Source organism: Azolla caroliniana, unplaced genomic scaffold (assembly GCF_043228905.1).
Source record: "Azolla caroliniana isolate FFs.n. ecotype wild unplaced genomic scaffold, voAzoCaro1.0.p SCAF_187, whole genome shotgun sequence".
Lineage (NCBI taxonomy): Eukaryota > Viridiplantae > Streptophyta > Polypodiopsida > Salviniales > Salviniaceae > Azolla > Azolla caroliniana.
In genome coordinates this window covers 9926-27920 of record NW_028230622.1, presented here as the reverse complement: position 1 = coordinate 27920, position 17995 = coordinate 9926, and the positions used below count along the sequence as shown (strand labels likewise).

The 17995-nt window shown below is 41.1% G+C and overlaps 1 protein-coding gene across 1 annotated transcript; it reads right to left on the bottom strand.

Moving 5' to 3' along the window:
• Positions 1 to 14183: 14183 nt before the first annotated feature.
• On the bottom strand, positions 14184 to 17777 carry LOC147848911 (uncharacterized). Its single transcript, XM_087337984.1, has 2 exons — positions 16178 to 17777; positions 14184 to 15424 (listed from the first exon to the last, which is right to left on the bottom strand). The coding sequence occupies exons 1-2, from the start codon at positions 17775 to 17777 to the stop codon at positions 15054 to 15056; spliced, it is 1971 nt and encodes a 656-aa protein (XP_087194110.1). The 3' UTR covers positions 14184 to 15053.
• Positions 17778 to 17995: the final 218 nt, after the last annotated feature.

Sequence of the window (17995 nt, the reverse complement as noted above, 5' to 3'; positions counted from 1 at the left end):
GGGCCAAGGCTATTGGAGCTACGTCGAAGGAGCTCAAGAAAATCAACACAACTTGGCACATGCCGACTACCTAGCTTGGGAGCAAGCGGCAAGTCGTGTGTGGCCTAGCATCAAGCATTCATGATCACATGCTTGGCTACATTCGAGAGGTAAAAACACCGAAAGAAGCCTGGGGCAACCTAAAGAAGATCATTGCAGCCAACACGGCTGCACGCAAGCTTCAACTTCGTCAAGAGTTGAACAATTCAACAAAGGGATATGTCGATCACCAGCGACACCCTGAAGATTAAGGAGTTGTGCGATGCCCTTGGATCCATCAACGTCAGCATCGATGATGATGAAATGGTGCAAATATTCTTAGGCGGCTTAGCACCACGATTTGGCACGATAAGATCAACCATCCTTGCAAGGGAGAATCCACCCTCCTTTTTCGACCTTCAGTCGATATTGTTGGTCGAAGAAAATCATGTTCGACAAAGGAGCAATGCGCCCGATGGTTAGATGCTCTACTCCCAGTCAGACAAGGGAAGAGGATTCAACTGAGGAAACAGAGGCTGACATGGTCAGTCGACCCGATAACACAACTCCCACCATTGGCAAGAGGCCAAGAACACACCAAAGGAGTTCGGTAGAAGGGGGAGCCATCCTACCGGACCAAGCCGCCAAAACAACTCGATCAAATGTGGGTGTTGTGGAAAACTCGACCACTACAAAGAGGAGTGCCGAAAGAAAAAACGAGAGTCCACTTCGACATGCTAACAACTCGCGAACTATGTTATGAATTCCGACTATGACGATCATGGCAGAATGTTCGTAATGAGGCATAAAGCACACTGAATGTCGACGTTGAATCCTACTAGCACCTCAAGATCAGACAATGTATGATTTGTCGACTCTGGTGCATCCAATTGGATGACGTCTCAGGAAGATTGGTTCCAAGGGTTGTGAAAACCCGATCGACCCGACTATGTTGAAACTGAGGACAACACAATTCACCCCATCCATCATGTTGGGAATATCCCATTCGGGAACATGACAAACAAACCTACATCAAGAACGTCTTGCATGTCCCGACCATCACGAAAAATCTGGTCTCGATCAACCAAATGGTAGAACAAGGCATGCAAGTACAGTTCAATCACGAAGGGTGTGTTATTGAAAAAGACAATTGACTTGTTGCTCAAGGTCGAAGAGAAGGTTGAATGTTCATCCTCGATTTGAACTAGGTGAAGTTGACCATGTTCGTGAAAGGCCTCAACGTCGACATCAACTTGGAAGTGTGAGACAAAAGAATCGTCCACATCAATCTCTAGAAGCTCAAGGGCATGTAGTCAAAGGGAGTCATCATCAAACTCTCGACTTTTATAGAGAAGGAGATTGTTGGAGTGTGCGAAGCTTGCCAATTCGGCAAGCAACATCGACAACCATTCTTGAAAGAGAGGAACGTAAGTAAAGGGATCCTAGATGTAATACATTCAGATGTATGGGGACCAACTCAGACGGAAACATTCGAAGGATGTCGATACTATGTCACCTTTATCAATGACTTCTCCACGCACACTTGAATCTTCCCCATGAAAAAGAAACAAGATGGCATGTTAGGTGCCTTCGATAGGACGAAGGAAAGGAGTACTTTTCGGATGAATTTACAGCCTATCTTCGAAAGGAATTCAATGAGAATTTACCTGCCGACACACGCCTCAACAAAATGGAGTAGTTGAACATAAGAATCGGCACATATTAGAGGTAGCCAAGGTGGTGATGAACGAAAAGAACTGGCCTAAATCGTATTGGGCAGAAGCATCAAACACAAGTTTCTACCTCATGAATTAGTGCATAACATTGGGAATGCACGACGTCACACCCATTCGGCTCAAACGCTTATGTACATATTCCCGACGAGAAGAGATAGAAGCCCGATCCTAAGTCGGAAAAATGTATCATAGTACCCCGAAAAGATGCAAGTGCTATAATCCATCTACCCAAAAGGCTCGAGTGAGTCGGGACGTCATTTTCGATGAATCGGCATCATGGTACAAACCAAAGACGACTCCACCCTAATTGATTTCGATAGACCACGAGACAGAAGAGGATGAGCGACTGAGGCATACATTAGAAGAAAGTTCAATCTCAACTAGTTGAGTGCACCTCAAGAGCCTCTAAGTAATTGAAGCACATCTCGGCCAAGTCCGAAGATTGATAAGGGGAAGGCCAAAATGCCGAAATATGAAGATCCAGACAACATCGAATCGATTCACTCACTCGATAGTGAGTTCGAAGGCCTTGATGCTCAGATTATGCAGATGAATGGAATAAAGAAAGCCATAGCTACCGCAAACGATAAACTCTGTTGCTCCACCCAAGAGAAGAACTCGGTCAACCGATTCGGCTACAAAGACTACATGGCATATCATTATGCCTTTACGATGAAGGTGGCGACACTCGGAGAACCAGAATTTTTTCTGAGGCAGCCAAGGATTCACAATGGGTTGAAGCCATGAATGAGGAGATGCATGCACTATGCAAGAACGAGACATGGGATTTCGTTCCCCACTCACCACGTTGCAGATGGATATACTAGGTCAAATATAATGTTGACGGCTCGGTCAACTGCTACAAAGCATGACTCGTAGCAAAAGGATACACTCAAATGTATGCAGTTGACTACAAGGAGACCTTTACCTTGGTGGAAAAGATTATGACTGTTCGGACAGTCATTGCACTCGCAATTGCTAGAGAGTGGCATCTGCATCAAATGGACGTGAAGAACACCTTTCTTCAAGGCGGTTAGAAGAGGAAGTGTTCATGATTCAACCACCTAGTTTCGAATTGATCAAATATCCAACCACAGCCTGCGGACTCAAGAAGACATTGTATGGTCTCAAGCAAGCACTATGTGCTTGGCATTCAAAGCTTACTCACTATCTTTTGAACCAAATCGGCTTTCGAATGTCAAACTAGGATAACTCCCTCTACGTATGAAGCGAGCCTAATAGCTCGATTGTCATCATCCTGTACATGGATGATCTGGTCATTGGAGAAGGGAATCTAGTCGACATCAATAAGGTCAAATCACTTTTGTCTAGCAAATTCGAAATGAAAGACATGAAGGCGCTCCATTACTTCCTTGGTATAGAAGTAATTCGGACACTAGTCAGGATAATGATCTCCCAAAGGCACTACCTCCTCAACTTGCTATACAAGTTGAAGATGACAGAGTGCAAACCTGTGTCAACCCCTCTCGATCAAAACCTCAAGCTCAATGTCGACTTTGGAACAGAAGAGTGCAAGCTGACTCAGTATCACCAGCTAATCGGTAGCCTAATCTATCTTACCATCACACGACTCGACCTCAGCTATTCAGTCGGTCTACTTAGCCAATTCATGCAAAAACCTCAAGATATTCATCTGGATTGTGCTAAGAGAGTACTCAAGTATGTCAGTGGGACGTCAAGAGTACAACAACCAATGAGCATAATGCAGCAACCGAATAACAGCCAATCAGTTGATCGAACTCACTCCAAGGAACAATTGAATGAATTAACGAACATACAGGCTAGTTGAACAAGGAGCACGATATAGTCCGATGAAGGAGGACATATATCAGTCGACCAGTCGAAGCCGATCCGACTGACCATCCAGACATAGAGCTGAGGAATCTCAAAAGTCGAAATGAGCCAAACAACAAGTTGACTTTCCACCGACCGGAAGTTTTGTTTGAAGGGGCAAGTTGAGAGTCAAACCCAACTTCCCTATTAAAATGGATTCCACACTAGCAATGGACACTCTAGGTTCATGCTAATTTTGTAAATAGTAGAATGGGAAGTTTCCTTAAGTTAGTTGGTATTTAAACCAACTCTTTTGTAACCAAATAACCGTTGGATGTATTTTTCATATTGCTAATATAGGTTCTTGTTCTCTGTTCTTCTCTCTCTCTCTCTTGTCTCGCACATAAACACACATACATAGTTTCCTTCTGTTGTACAACATCACCTACACTCTCCATTTCTTTACAATGGGGTAGAAGTATGGGGAGACACTATTTCTCTTAATGTATGGAATAAGATTGAAAATATGTTTTTAAGGAGGCAATTGGGAGTTAGATCCACCACCTCCTATCAAGTTATGCTTTTGGAAACAAGTGTTCCACCTATCGAGATATTGGCGCTACAGAGAGTATATAGATACATTACAAAAGTCAAGAATATTCCAAATCATACATTACAACATCTTGCTTGGAATGTTCGATGTAAACTACAAAAGAATCACAAGGGCAATCTTCTCTCATTCGGTTTGGTAGTTAACAGCTTGGTTTCAAGGCTATGAAGCCAAACCAAAACCAAATCGAGCATGTAACCAACCCCCACATCACGAAAGTGTCACTATGTGACACCTTCTAATGTATGGAATAAGATTGAGAAGATTCAAAAGATGTTTTTAAGGAGACAATTGGGAGTTCAATCCATCACCTCCTATCAAGTTATGCTTTTGGAAACAAGTGTTCCACCTATAGAGATATTGGCACTACAGAGAGTATATAGATACATTACAAAAGTCAAGAATATGCCAAATCATACATTACCACATCTTGCTTGGAATGTTGGATGTAAACTACAAAAGAATCACAAGGGCAAACTTCTCTCATTTGGTTCAATAGTTACACTTCGGTTTGGTTTAGATTCAAAGCAATGTAACCAAACCAAACCAAAACCAAATAAGGCCCATAACTAGCCCCCACATCACGAAAGTGTCAATATGTGACACCTTCTAATGCACACCATTGTGCATGTTCCAATGTAGAAATATCGCAAGTGATATTATGCACTCTTTCAAGGGTGGCCACTTCTAGGCAAACTTCGCGGTTGTCTTTGCACACTCACCTCCTTTACCACTGGGCAACCATTTAGAGGCCTTAGCTAGTGATCTCAAAGATTTCTAGTCCAATAATGAGCAATTCTATTGCCAAGGACCATCCTTATTCCGCATTATCAACCCTCTCCTTCCTGTTTTGGTAGGCGATTTGCTTGTTTCTAGAGCATTGTTTGTTTAGCAAGAGGATCTCGAGGTCCAAACAATCTAATTTGTAGCAATGAACTACTTCATCGGCGAGTCTTCCAAGCCGCACAGATATTCTCGAGGAAGGGCTAGGTCATTGACTTCGTAACGATGAATTTGAAAGATGAGAGCGTGATTGTTAATGCCAAAATGTCGGTTCTCATTCCCTTCAACTAAATCCATCTTTTCGTCTCGGTGTTAAGCAGTCATGGGTTGAGTGGCGATCATAAAACACTCATTAAGATTTTGTACAGTGCGATTTCATCTCGTGCAAATCGAGAATGAACATTTGGCCCTCTCTTCGTCCACAAGCGATGAGTCAACCCTCTTTTTCGATGAAGTAGAAGCCGACATAGAATTTTCTCTATGTCTCATCATGAACATTCTGCCATGGTCGCCATAGTCGGAATTTGTGGCGTAGTTGGTTAGTTGTCGGTAGTGGAAGCCAACTCACGCATCTTCTTTCAGCACTCTTCTTCATGGTGGTTGATTTTGCCGCAATATCCACATTCGATCGAGGTTTGTCGGCTCAGGCCGGAATGGAAGCTCCTCTCCTTCTAAAGGTTCCTCGATGGCTTCCATCTTGTTGCCGAAATTGTGAGTTGTTTTCGTAAGTCAGGCCTTGTCCGCCTCATCCTTGGTCGAATCGGCCTCTTGCGCGGTTCCGTCCTCTTCCTCCATTCGAATGCATGTAGAGCATGTGGCCTTGTTCGAACATGGTTTTCTTCAACCAAAAACATAGATTGAAGATCAAAGAAAGAGGGAGGATCGTGCTAGTACAACGGTTCTCATCACGCTGAATCGTGATGCAAGGCTGTCGAGGCATATTTGCACCATCTCATCATCGTCCACATTGACGCTTATTGAGCCGAGTGAGTCACAGAGCTCCTTGATCTTCAAGGTTTAGCTTGTGATGGACATATCCCTTTGTTGGATATTATTCAACTCTTGGCACAGTTGAAGCTTTCTTGCGGTTGTGTTGGCCAAGAAAATCTTCCGTAGATTCTTTCATGCTTCCTTCGGCGTCACGGCTTCTCGAATGTAGCCAAGCATGTGATCATGAACACATGTCGCCAAGCAATACATCACTCGGCTTGCTACTTGCTCCCATATTGAGTAGTCGGCGTCTTTCGGGTCGGGTCGATTTTCTTGTGCTCCTTTGATGTAGCTCCAATATCCTTGACCAACAAGGTATTGGTGCATCTTGTACTCCCAAGATGCAAAGTTGTTTCGATCCAACTTCTCGCTAGGGAGAGCGCTCCCCATTTGAGTATTCATTATGTCGATGAAGCTTTCTTTCTTCTTTTCCTTCTCTCTCAAACACGAGCTATGTCGTGGCACTACAATGGCAGTGGGGGTTCATCTCAAACGTCGGCGTAGAACACAACACATGCGGATGGGCTAAATCGAGCTACCAAACCGCTCTGATACCATGTAAAGAATCGGATATGATTCTTGCGCAATGGAAAAGATGTGTGTTATGTGTATGTGTGAGAGGAAAAAGATGAGAGAAGAGAAAACACAAGATAGATAGATGAAAGAAAAATGAAGTACTCAAGAAGAAGGTGCATATTGACAAGTAAAATAAGAAATACAGAATGTAGCATTACAAGGAGTCACAACCGACTCTATATGAAGTAGGAGGAGGGTGATTTATATAAGGTCACCCTCGCTCTTCATTAACTCATTACAAAAACTACTCTCTCTTGGGGAATGTGAAGACTCATAGTCATGGGGAATATGTCCGAACTCATTAGTTATATGTCATAGAATATGATTCTATGACACATAGTTAAACTGTAGAGAATAGTGGTGTGACTCTTGACCTTTGAGTGATCATATATTCTCAAAGGGTGTGTTCACACGCTGCACTAGGTTAAGCTTGATTCTCAACACGATTGTTTGTCAAATCTCCGATTCAGCCCAGTGGGTCGGTCCTTCTACGGCATCTCCGTCGATGTTGAAGGAGACTTTTTTATCGTTTGGTTTATCCTTTCCGCCATGCCATTCTACATGGGAGTGTAGGGAATGGTCTTTTGGTGTATCCCTTTTCGAACAAGTATTTTTTGAAGGTTCGGGAGGTATATTCACCTCTGTTGTCAAATCAGAGTGTCTTCACTCCGTGTCCTGATCGGTTCTCCACTTCGGCTAATCATCAAGTGAAGACCTCGAGCACTTCATCTTTCAACCTAATAGAATAGACCCAAACCTTCCAAGTACAATCATCAATGAATGTGATGAAGTATCGGGCACCACCTAGAGACCGCTCGAGCATCGGCCCGCAAATGTCAGTGTGCACAAGCTCTAGGGGATGTCGTACCATATCGTAGTGGAGAGAGTGCGGACTTCGTCTCTATTTCCTGTAAAGACAATGCTCACAAAAGTTTGTCTTTGTCTAGAGTTTGGGGATGTAGCAGGTCTAGTCCGACTTGGGACATATGGCCAAGTCGGCCATGCCATAAGTTCGAATCCGATGATTCAGCAATGTTCATGGCCCCTTCTGGATTGATCACCATCAACGGGTACAATTTATTGTGCTTGTATTTCCATCCAATTTTCCGTTTCCCCTGGTTGATCTTCCATGTTGACACATTGAGAGTCGTTCAATACCCTTCTTCGGCTAGCATGCTGATAAAGACCATACTCCTTTTAAGCTCGGTTACATGTCAAACAAGGTGTAGGACAATCTTATTGTCATTTGGCAATCAAATTGGTACTTCGCCGATTCCAACAATTTTGCATTCTGGCCCATTTCCAAGTCGGATAGTGTCGTTGGCTCCAGCTGAATAGGCTGAAAACCATTCGATATTTGGGGTCATGTGAAATGTGGCACCTATTAGAGCTTAGCTATTAAGGAAAGCATATGATAAGGATAAAAGATAGATAAATAAGAAAGGAGAGAGAGAACGATGGGTGCCGATCCACCCGACCACCCCAAGCAAAGGGATCGAGATGGACTCGAGCCTCGATTGGCGTCCCATACCACTGTCGTGGCATCGAGTCGTACTTGGTGTTGGCACGCTCGCTACAAGAGTTGACCCACCACAATGTCAGAGCCTCGACGTAATCGATAATGTGTCAAATGAGGGTAGCTAGGCCTCATATTTATAGCCAGACCTAAGGCCCCTAGGCAAGTTCACACTTGGCCTAATGGGTTGTCTCAATTCCGAGGATTAAAAGTAATCGTCCCCTTCTTTACATTCTCGTTTAACCCTCACATTTTATCCACATGTATAGAATACTACGATAAATTCTCACCATGGGATATTATATGGTGATGCCCGTAACAACACCGGAATCCACCAACCACGTTCATGTGTCCTGCACACTATAAAGGACTTCTCAGATCATCGAGTCCTCCAGAGAGAGGATTTCTCCTGATCGGGAGTCGACAACATTGATTTGGTTGCCGACTAGAGAACAGTTCGAGTCAGATTATCCTTGTGCCTGATCGAATTGCCGACCATTCTCCTTTCTCTTTATCGACCAGTAGTCCGAAACTTTGTGACCAGTCTTTCTCCAATGAGTGTAGAAATCACTTGGTCGACTATTCCTCGACTTCGACCGTTGTTTATCTTCCCTCCTTCTCAGTCAGCTGGCGTTTTAACCGGTTCTTCCGGCTTGTTCTCTCGATCGGCTAGTTCGTTTGATCGACTAAGTCGAGTAGTGGGCTTCTGTCGATTCATCGATGGTGAGTCCCATCGATTTTCGCTGAATGTCCTCAATGAGGACTTGTTCGATTGTCTCGTCCAAATTGAGAATACCTCCCAACTCATCAGCAAGCTCGAAAGGAGGGCAAGGGCTTTAACTTTTTCTTTGAAGTTAATCCCTTGAGAGGAGAGTTCAGACAACACCTGACGGAAGGTGTTGATGTGGAAGGTCATTGGATCCGTCTCTCTCATCTTCATGTTGAATAACTGTCAAATCAATATTAGCTTCAATGAGGACTTTTTCTCGTACACAACCTAGAGTTTCTCTCACAAAGAGAATGTTGTCGTCTCCTTTGCCATGTTGAAATAGATGTTCTTGGCCAGATGCATCCGAATGGTCGATCTAGTTATCTCGTCCATAGATCGCCATTCTTCAACAAACATTGAAGCCAGATTGGTATTATGCCGAATAGCTTCACCTGCATCATCTCTTTCCAGAGGGCGAAGGTCTTCCCCTTGAATTTCCGGATTTCCACATTCGTGCCAAATTGTGTCGCCATTTTCTAAAAGTAGATGTTGTTGACCTAGTCTTTTCTCTCAACCTTAAGTTTTACATAGGGTGAGAATGTCCTTAAGTTTTGACGTGGTGATTCTAGGATTGATTTTGCATCCCTTTGGTTGTCATAGACCTCCCATGCTCCCTCGTGATTCACTACCCTATGATCCGTTTGTCGACAAAACCCAAGTACTCTATTCTCAAAACCTCTGAACGCGACAATGAGCTCTCTTAATTATTATATAGTTTTCAAGAGCCCCATTTTCAAATAGAAAATGCTATCTCTTTTAGCATGGGCCATAGTTTTTTCCTTTTGAGCATGCATTTTTCCTTATCCTCACCTGAGTGCCTAATCCCAACAAAATGATCATTGAAATTTCTCACTCAATTCATTATTTTCGCTAATGCATTGTAGCTCATATTTTTCCCTTATACCATAGCATATGTTTTTATGAGATAACATATATATGGATTCCATTCTTATAAGCAAAAATCATAATCCTCTAGATAATTGTATATGAGCTAAAAAAATAACTATGATGTCAATGGTGCAACCAAGTTGAAAGTTGTCGATGGCAAAGATATTGGAGTTCTAAGTTGGAATTCATGTATAGAAAGAAGATTAACTCGTACGGTGCTAACATTCCCTTACTTGTTAAAAGTTGGGAAATTAAATTATATTTTTAATATAGACTCTTGTTTATTTGTTTTTTGAATTTGCCATATTTGCTACTATATTGTTTGCCAAGGTAATGAAGCATTATCACCTATTGCAATATTGGATGACTTGCAAAACTTTTCTATACAAATTAGCTTTATGTGAAATAACGTTGTTAGTAGAACTAGCACAAAGGAAGCATACAATATTTTGTCGGATAAGATTTATAGAGAAAATTCTTAGGGGTAACCATGAATACAAATAATAGCAAAGATGAATAATAGGGTGGTCGAGCATCTAACTAGAGCTTGGAAGTGACAAAAGAAAAAAAATTGAGTTCATGTTTATGTAAGAATACATAGTTAAGTGTTAGCATGGGGACGTATATTTTATATAGTGTTGCAAGACTCTAGCTAGTAAACCTTCGCATGGTCATGTATCTTAAATAGATTCTTGGAACACTTTGCTAAGATGTACCATGTGATAGTATATTTAATTGTCTAACAACCGACTTGAACTAAAACTAGTCATGGGGAGGTATACTTAATTGTGCATATCTTATAGAGCCTTCCAAGACCCCCAATTAAAGGGAGTCAAAATCCTATAGAGACAAGCAAAAACGTGGCATGAGATGTAATATTCTATAGAGGTGATTGCACTAAAATTATTATAGAATTTCATATTCTATAGATGTTGCACGAGTCTACAGCTAAAAATTCAACCATTCATGTTCTATTCAGCCATGGACATGATATGATGCGTGAATTTGTAACTAGAATCGGGCATAAGGAAGTAAATTATGCAACTCGTGAGCTTACAAAGGGAACTCTAACATGATCTAAAATGTCATAACCTTGGGATGATGTACAAATAAGGTAAAAAAAGGAAATGAGTGGATTTATTAAAAGAAGGGTGACAACAAGAGCACGAATCTTAGGAACAAAGGATATTTGAGAGGGTGGTAGTTTGTTAGAGTTGTGCAACAAAAAAAAGGGTGTTATATAATATGTGTGTGTGTGTTTTGTGTAAAGACATTACTTAAAAGGGCGAAGAAGAAGAAGAGGATGAATATCTAAATCTATATGTAGAGCCATGATCTATATATATATATATATATACACACATAATGTGTGCGTGTGTGTTTGTATTTCAATGAAAGAACTGATATTTTGGAGGAGGAATTCCTCCTCTATTTGGGGTGGAAAAAAACATACTCATCAAAAAGTTAATTAAACATTCTACAAGGAGAAGATAAAACAATCTAAGAATAGTTCATTATGACAAAGGATATTGAGAAGAGAAATAAGTTCCTTTTGTTGTTCAATTCTTTTAATGGACTTTTTTGGGAGAGGAGTGTCTTGGCAACATACAATATTCTCTAAAAAAAGGGAGACTTTAGTTCTCTCCATGATAGGACAAAAGTCCCCCTCCCTCCCCATGACCAGTCCATTAACCTTAGAGATACTCTAAAGTTAGGGAAAGACCACCTTTTATTATATAGAAGTATTTGTTTTTGAGCCACACATGCACATCCCCATATCTTCCCTTTTAAAAAGAAAGCAACAAGCATCCTCGCACAACCCCCAGATAGTATCATATAACCCACTTCGCTTGCTCAATAATTTCACACCCTCCAACATGTGTTTATCTTATCCCACCCCTTTGATCTTTGCTTCCTCGTCCGCGCTGGCAGTTCACTCTGATGACACCTTTCATGTCTTTTACCCTTTTCGTTTTCCCATTTTTGTCACCTTTTTTTTTCCTCTAGTCATCTGGGTCTCTTTCTACTCAAAACTATTATTAAAACCCTCGTGTTGTGCTCCAACTAGAAGGTTGCTTCTCGGTGAGAGTAAGAAATTCCTCGCATCGCTAAGTTTTTCCTCTGTCGTGCCTATGCCATTTCGAGGAAACTTTTGAGCAATTCAAGCTCCCTTGCTAATATAACTAATAATGAAAATATCGTCTCCCAAGCAAAGTGGTAACTGATGACGATAACCTTCATTGCATCAATAAGTGAAACATTACAAATTCATAGTCTAGTTTTCAAATATTGCCAATCCACACATTCATTTCAAACCACACCACACATTTACCAATGCAATTGGTTTTGCGTAAGACTTTTTTTCTTTTACATGCCTCTATGGAACATATTTATATTCCTAGATGTAGGTAATCATCGTCTTCAATGTATAATGAGGAAGAAGAAACATCATCAGCTCAAACATTTGGCATTCACTGCCTAAGGCTCAAATTGCAAATCCACTCCTCAAACTATACTACACATTTATCAATGTGAAACATGATCCCATACAAGGAACTTCTTTCATGTGCAACCATGGAAACATATTGACATTCTTAGCAACATGTAGAGTCGTCGTACTCTTCACGGTTAAAAGCTGCCACTAGAAGCATCCTTCGACACTTCAGTTTATCGAAATATTTCTAGGGGAAATCAAGATGTAGCATGCCAAACAAACAAGAAGAGAGACCCTAGTTACATGCAATGTCCTTCCCCTAGCCAAACAAATCATTTTCTAAGAAAAAACTGTCAAAATATGTACATGCATGTCCCATATATTACCAAATCAAAATACAAAGAGCTCAAAAGAACATAGCAACAAAGGGTGAGGTTTGACACTCAACAGTAATAAAGAAAAATCTGACATGAAACCAAAGTGAAATTTTACTTCCTCAAAGTGTTGTGGTCCTTCCTTCCAAATTCATGTCAGAACCTACGCGGTACTATTAACAACAACACAGCGCATGTTCGAACTTTGTGAATCCAAACTCTTGAATTTGATTTTTGTAGCATCTTCCATGTAAAAAGACCACTCCAAATTCTAAATTAACTACAAAATGGGGACGGGATAAAAGAACTATATACATGGTCCAAGCTTCAAGCCCTACCCCCTTCACAATTAAAATGTTCCCATTCTGAATCTATAACATTGCAAACAAAAATATCCTAACCTCAAATTTGAAATTGTAAAATGCACACCCGAAAAGGCCAATCTAAACCAAGGCTAAAACGAGGAGATGATAAAGAATCATTGACATGGTACAAGGTTCAAGCACAACATGCCCCTTTGAATGAAATACACCATTACCCTCAAATATAATAAAGAATCACGTACATCATTCAAGGTCTCAAGCACTACACACAAATGGCATAGAAACACCAAAACTCCCCAAATGATACAATGGAGAAATGACTAAAGTGTGATGCATGCATGCTAACACATTCATTAGTGAAGGGGCGAAAGCTCGAACCTTGTGGCCTCCGATGCACAACTACTTTCATACACATTAACAAATGACTACTCTCAGTTAAAGGTAAAGCTTCACATGATGCGCTTCAATATGGTCAAAAGATGATCTCTTTTGTGGCATTTTCAATACAAGATGCCCATACCCCATCCCCTAGCAAAACTTTAGGCAATAATATTGTTCACAATCTTCCATGTTTGACCCATCCACTGTGTATGGCTTTTTACCTTTTCTCAAAGTGTTCTCGCTCTTCATGACCCTAGTGAGCTAGCTAGCATTCTAAAATCCTTCCCATTAGTTAAAACCCAGTGTCAAAAACCCAAAATTCCCACCACCACCACCATCACCAATAACAAACGACATTGAAAAGAGACGAGATTGTAGCAAATTACATCGGTCCCAGGGATGGCAAAAACATTCTCCCTCTTTCTCCAACCCAACACAACACACAACAATTACTACATTTTTGCAAAAAGAATGGAGAATATGCCAACGACTTTCTAGCTTTTTACATTAGATTTGGAGCATGCTTTTTTTGGTTGGTCTTCGTTTCTTTGCTTTTTCCTTTTGCCTCTTTTACTTTTTTGCAACAAAATAAAACCTCCTAACCCCCTTTCCTTCCATGTGATATAGACAAGTGAGGCATTTAAAGGCTTGATTTGGGTCAATATATTACACATACCTTTTTACATCATCAAATCTCCTCATGACAAGCATGTACAATTACACATTTTCTTCATCCTAGGCCTTTAAAAAAAACACTATGGGACACACCCAAACATCCTTATCCCAATTTAACACCCACAATCTAATGGTATCCATACAGATACCGACTCGACTCGATCCAATCGCGTTATCGAATCCCATCCCTCCAATTGAAACACATCACAACAAGGTAGAGACAACAAAAAGAAACACCATTAATAACACAAACAAAAAAAGACACTACACAATGGTAGGACAAGTAAGAAACTTCATATTCTTCTTCCTTCTTTTTTTCGCTATTTATAGATTTATGTAAATCTAGGAAATATCTTTCTTTTTTGACTCAAATACATTAAGAAAGGTTGCAAATTAAATATTGCTTAACCTCTCAAAAAAAAAAAACTCTTGGGGTTAGGGTTTAGGATTTTTAGGGTTTCCCTAAACTCCAAATCTCAAAGGTTTTTACACAAACTCAACTCAACTTGGAGCTCACTATCCAATCAAGTACTCAAAAACCAAAACTGGGTCTACTTAGGGGAGGGCTGAAGTAAGACGCCCTTTGGGGAAAAAAGCCCCTAAAGCAAACTAGCTAACTATATCTATATATATATTATATAGGTATCTATATATCTGTATGTGTATATAATATATAAATCAAAACTAGCTCACAATCTCACACCCTTAACATCATTCTAAGGTGTTATTGTTTTTGCCCCAAACCCCTCCTTAATGTCTTTTCTTCCTAAATTCCAATGATCTAGGAACCCCAAAGGTTTAAGGAAGACACATCACATTAGGCATACATATTTGCACCATCACCATGGCCATCATTGTGATTTGGATCTTTCTGCAATGCACTCTTTTGGAGCTAATGTGGGTAAAGGGATTTGAATGATGTATTTGAGGCATGGATTGATGGATGAATGGATGAATTGAATTGTGGTCACATGCATGCAATGCATGGATGGATGGATAGATGATGCCTAAATGCATGGAGGAATGGATGGATGGATGGCTATAACATACATTGATGGATGTATAACAGGCATGACATGGATTTGGAATGATGTATATATATATATATGGTCATAGTAGCCATGGCTCATCAATTCTTGTAGGAGCTATGGGCAAAACCAGCAGCAAAATGATAATACCATGGCTTTCAATCCTCAGAGACATTAATCCATGTCAAAGCTTCAGCATCTAGCTCAAAGCTTGATAGGCCAACAACACCATCCATGTCTTCTTCCTCACCCCCACCATATCCATCACCTTCCTCTTCTCTCAGGTTCCCTAGACCCACCCCAAACCCTACTGCATCTGGCTGGCCTTCAGCATTCTTAAATCCACCATACATGCTGTCATATCCACCAAAGCATGAGCTGAAGAGTGACCTCTCATAGTGTGGCTCCACCTTGGGCTCATGAGAGAACATCATTCTGTCCACAAAGCCTCCATTTTCAGACTTGGATGGGATGGCCTCAGAGGTCATGGAGATGTCTCTACTTGAAGACACATCCAGCATACCAGAATCTACACACACAAAAAGCAAAGGAAGCCACCAGAATGTGAATAAGAGTACATTTGTCTTGAGGGTTTAGGGTTTAGCATATACCCAAACAAACCTATCACATACACATACCACCACATACATCTATAAAACATGCATGCAAAGACAGAAATAAGCATAACATACACAAAACACCACATACATTTATACAACATGCATGCAGAGACAGACATAACCATGGCATACATGTATGCAAAATGCATGCAGAGATAGACATAAGACATAAGCATGGCGAACATCTATTATACATGTATCCAGAGGCAGACATAAGCATGAAATATATCTATGAAACATGCATGCAAAGACAGACATGAGACAGAGATAACCATGGCAACCATCTATCCACCATAAATGCAGAGACAGACATAAACATGGGATACATCTCTACAACATGCATGTAGAAAGAAACAGACAGACATAAGCATACCCACATCCACATACAGCATAAGCATGGCATACATCTATACCACATTCATGCAGAGACAGACATAAGCATACCCACATCTACATACAGCATAAGCATAGCACATACATCTATACCACATCCATACAGAGACAGACAAAATCATGCCCACATCCACATACAGCATAAGCATAGCATAAATCTATACCACATGCATGTAGAGACAGACAGAAGCATGCCCATATCCACATGCACCATAAGCATGACCATTAATACCTCCTCTTACATAGAGAAAGTTTAGGGCACTACTCACCAGATGTAACTTGAAAGGCACCTGAGGTGCAATCATCAGAGAGAGCAGGATTCTCCAGAACAGAGGAAGGTGAAAGAACCATCATACAAGTACTGTGTGAGTGACTGTACTGACTATGATAGGGTAGGCTACTAGTGTTGATATTCTTCTTCTCCTTCACAGTCTCCATGTCCAAGGAGCTTTCCAAGACAGAGTTAGGAGAGTACCCAATGAGAAGGCTATCTTCCATAGCTTCAAAATCTGAGTACAAAGGAAGCAGTTCATCTTCACCGTAGCCTTGATCATGCAGATCAATATGAGGCCAATCATCCTCAGGATGACTGGAGTACTTCATATCCTGGCTATGTCCAATCTGATTCTCGTGTACAACAGTATCACCAAAGAAGGCATTTCCCCAAGAGTACTGCTCATTCTTTGATGGTGTTATCACATCATAGCTAATGGTAGAATCCACATCTAAGGTCAGTGAAGGAGGTGCAGAGGAGGGAGAATCAGAGCAGGTAGGGAAATTTGTAGGGGCCTTTGGTCCCTTTAATTGCCTTGCAGCAGCATCATAAGCCATGGCAGCTTCTTTAGCAGAGTCATAGGTACCCAGCCATAGCCTCAGACCTTGTGAAGGATCCCTAATCTCAGCTGCCCATTTGCCCCACCTCCGCTGCCTCACACCAATGTATCTATATGTAGCAGAACCAGCACTAGGTTTAGTGGAAAGATCATTACTACTTGTGTCTGCATTTGCTTTGTTATTAGCATTACATGATTTCCTGATGCTATGATGCCCATGTAACTTCCGATTAGACAGTGGAGGCTTCCCTTTGGAAACATCTGAAGACATCCACTTCTTCAGATTCGTTCTTCTGGAGGAGAATATGGATGATGAGCTTGCGTTTAGCTTCCTTTTGTGCAGCCATGGATACATTGACCTAGGGTAATCATGACAGGTAATTAGCTCACTCTGTTGAGAGGAGCTTTGCTCATCGAGGCAATGCAATGGGGAAGAGATAGATGAAGGAGAAGAAGACGAAGGAGCATTCAAGAAAGGAAGGTTAGGGTTAGGGTTAGAAAGATCATCACTGTGGCAATTACTGTTACTGTTAGTAATGTTACTGTTGATATGAGGAGGCAGAGGTGGAATGAAAAGCTCTCTGACCACTCTTTTAGGTACAATATTGTTATGACTGGTTATCTTTACTAATCTTCTGCTGCTTGAAATCCTCTCTGTCTCTTCATCACTAGATGAATCAGTAGCATCCGGGTCAGTGCAAATTACTCGGACTCTCCTCATGTTTTGATGGAGGCTCTTTGGTGAGTCTAGCAACACTGCTAGATTAGGGTTAGCACTGGATGTATTGGCATTCTTGGCATTTGGATCAGAATTAGAGCTAGGGTTAGTGTTAGGGTTAGGGTTAGGGTTAGTGCAGGTTGTAGTAGGAGCAGTAGTGGTTACCTGACTAGAAGATGATGAAGGGGAAGAAGAAGAAGAAGAAGAAGAAGCTGGAATAGAAGGTAGGGGTAATTTGGTGGATTTGAACTTCTTTTGAACTTTGATGACTGCAGAAGAAGTAGAAGAAGAAGAATTAGGTTTCTGAGGAGGGGGCATGGTGATGATGATGGGGGGTGATCAGAGAATGACTGAAGATAAAATTCCAAAAGAAAAAAAACAGAGGAGATTAAACAGAGGGAAAAGGCAGGAGAAGAAGGCTAAATAACAACAGTAATGGTGACAAATGTAGAGCAGAAGAAACAGAAGAAGGTATTTGAAGGAAGATTGCTAAGTAGTAGTTAGCCAAGTAGTAGCAGAAACAGAGAGATGAAGAG

Bases quoted from the DNA above. Each gene is read 5' to 3' on its own strand.
- LOC147848911 (XM_087337984.1), bottom strand. From the start codon at position 17,777: ATGCCCCCTCCTCAGAAACCTAATTCTTCTTCTTCTACTTCTTCTGCA. The intron at 15,425-16,177 runs GTGAGTAGTGCC...TTGTGTGTGTAG, and splicing joins TGCCTTTCAAGTTACATCTG to ATTCTGGTATGCTGGATGTG.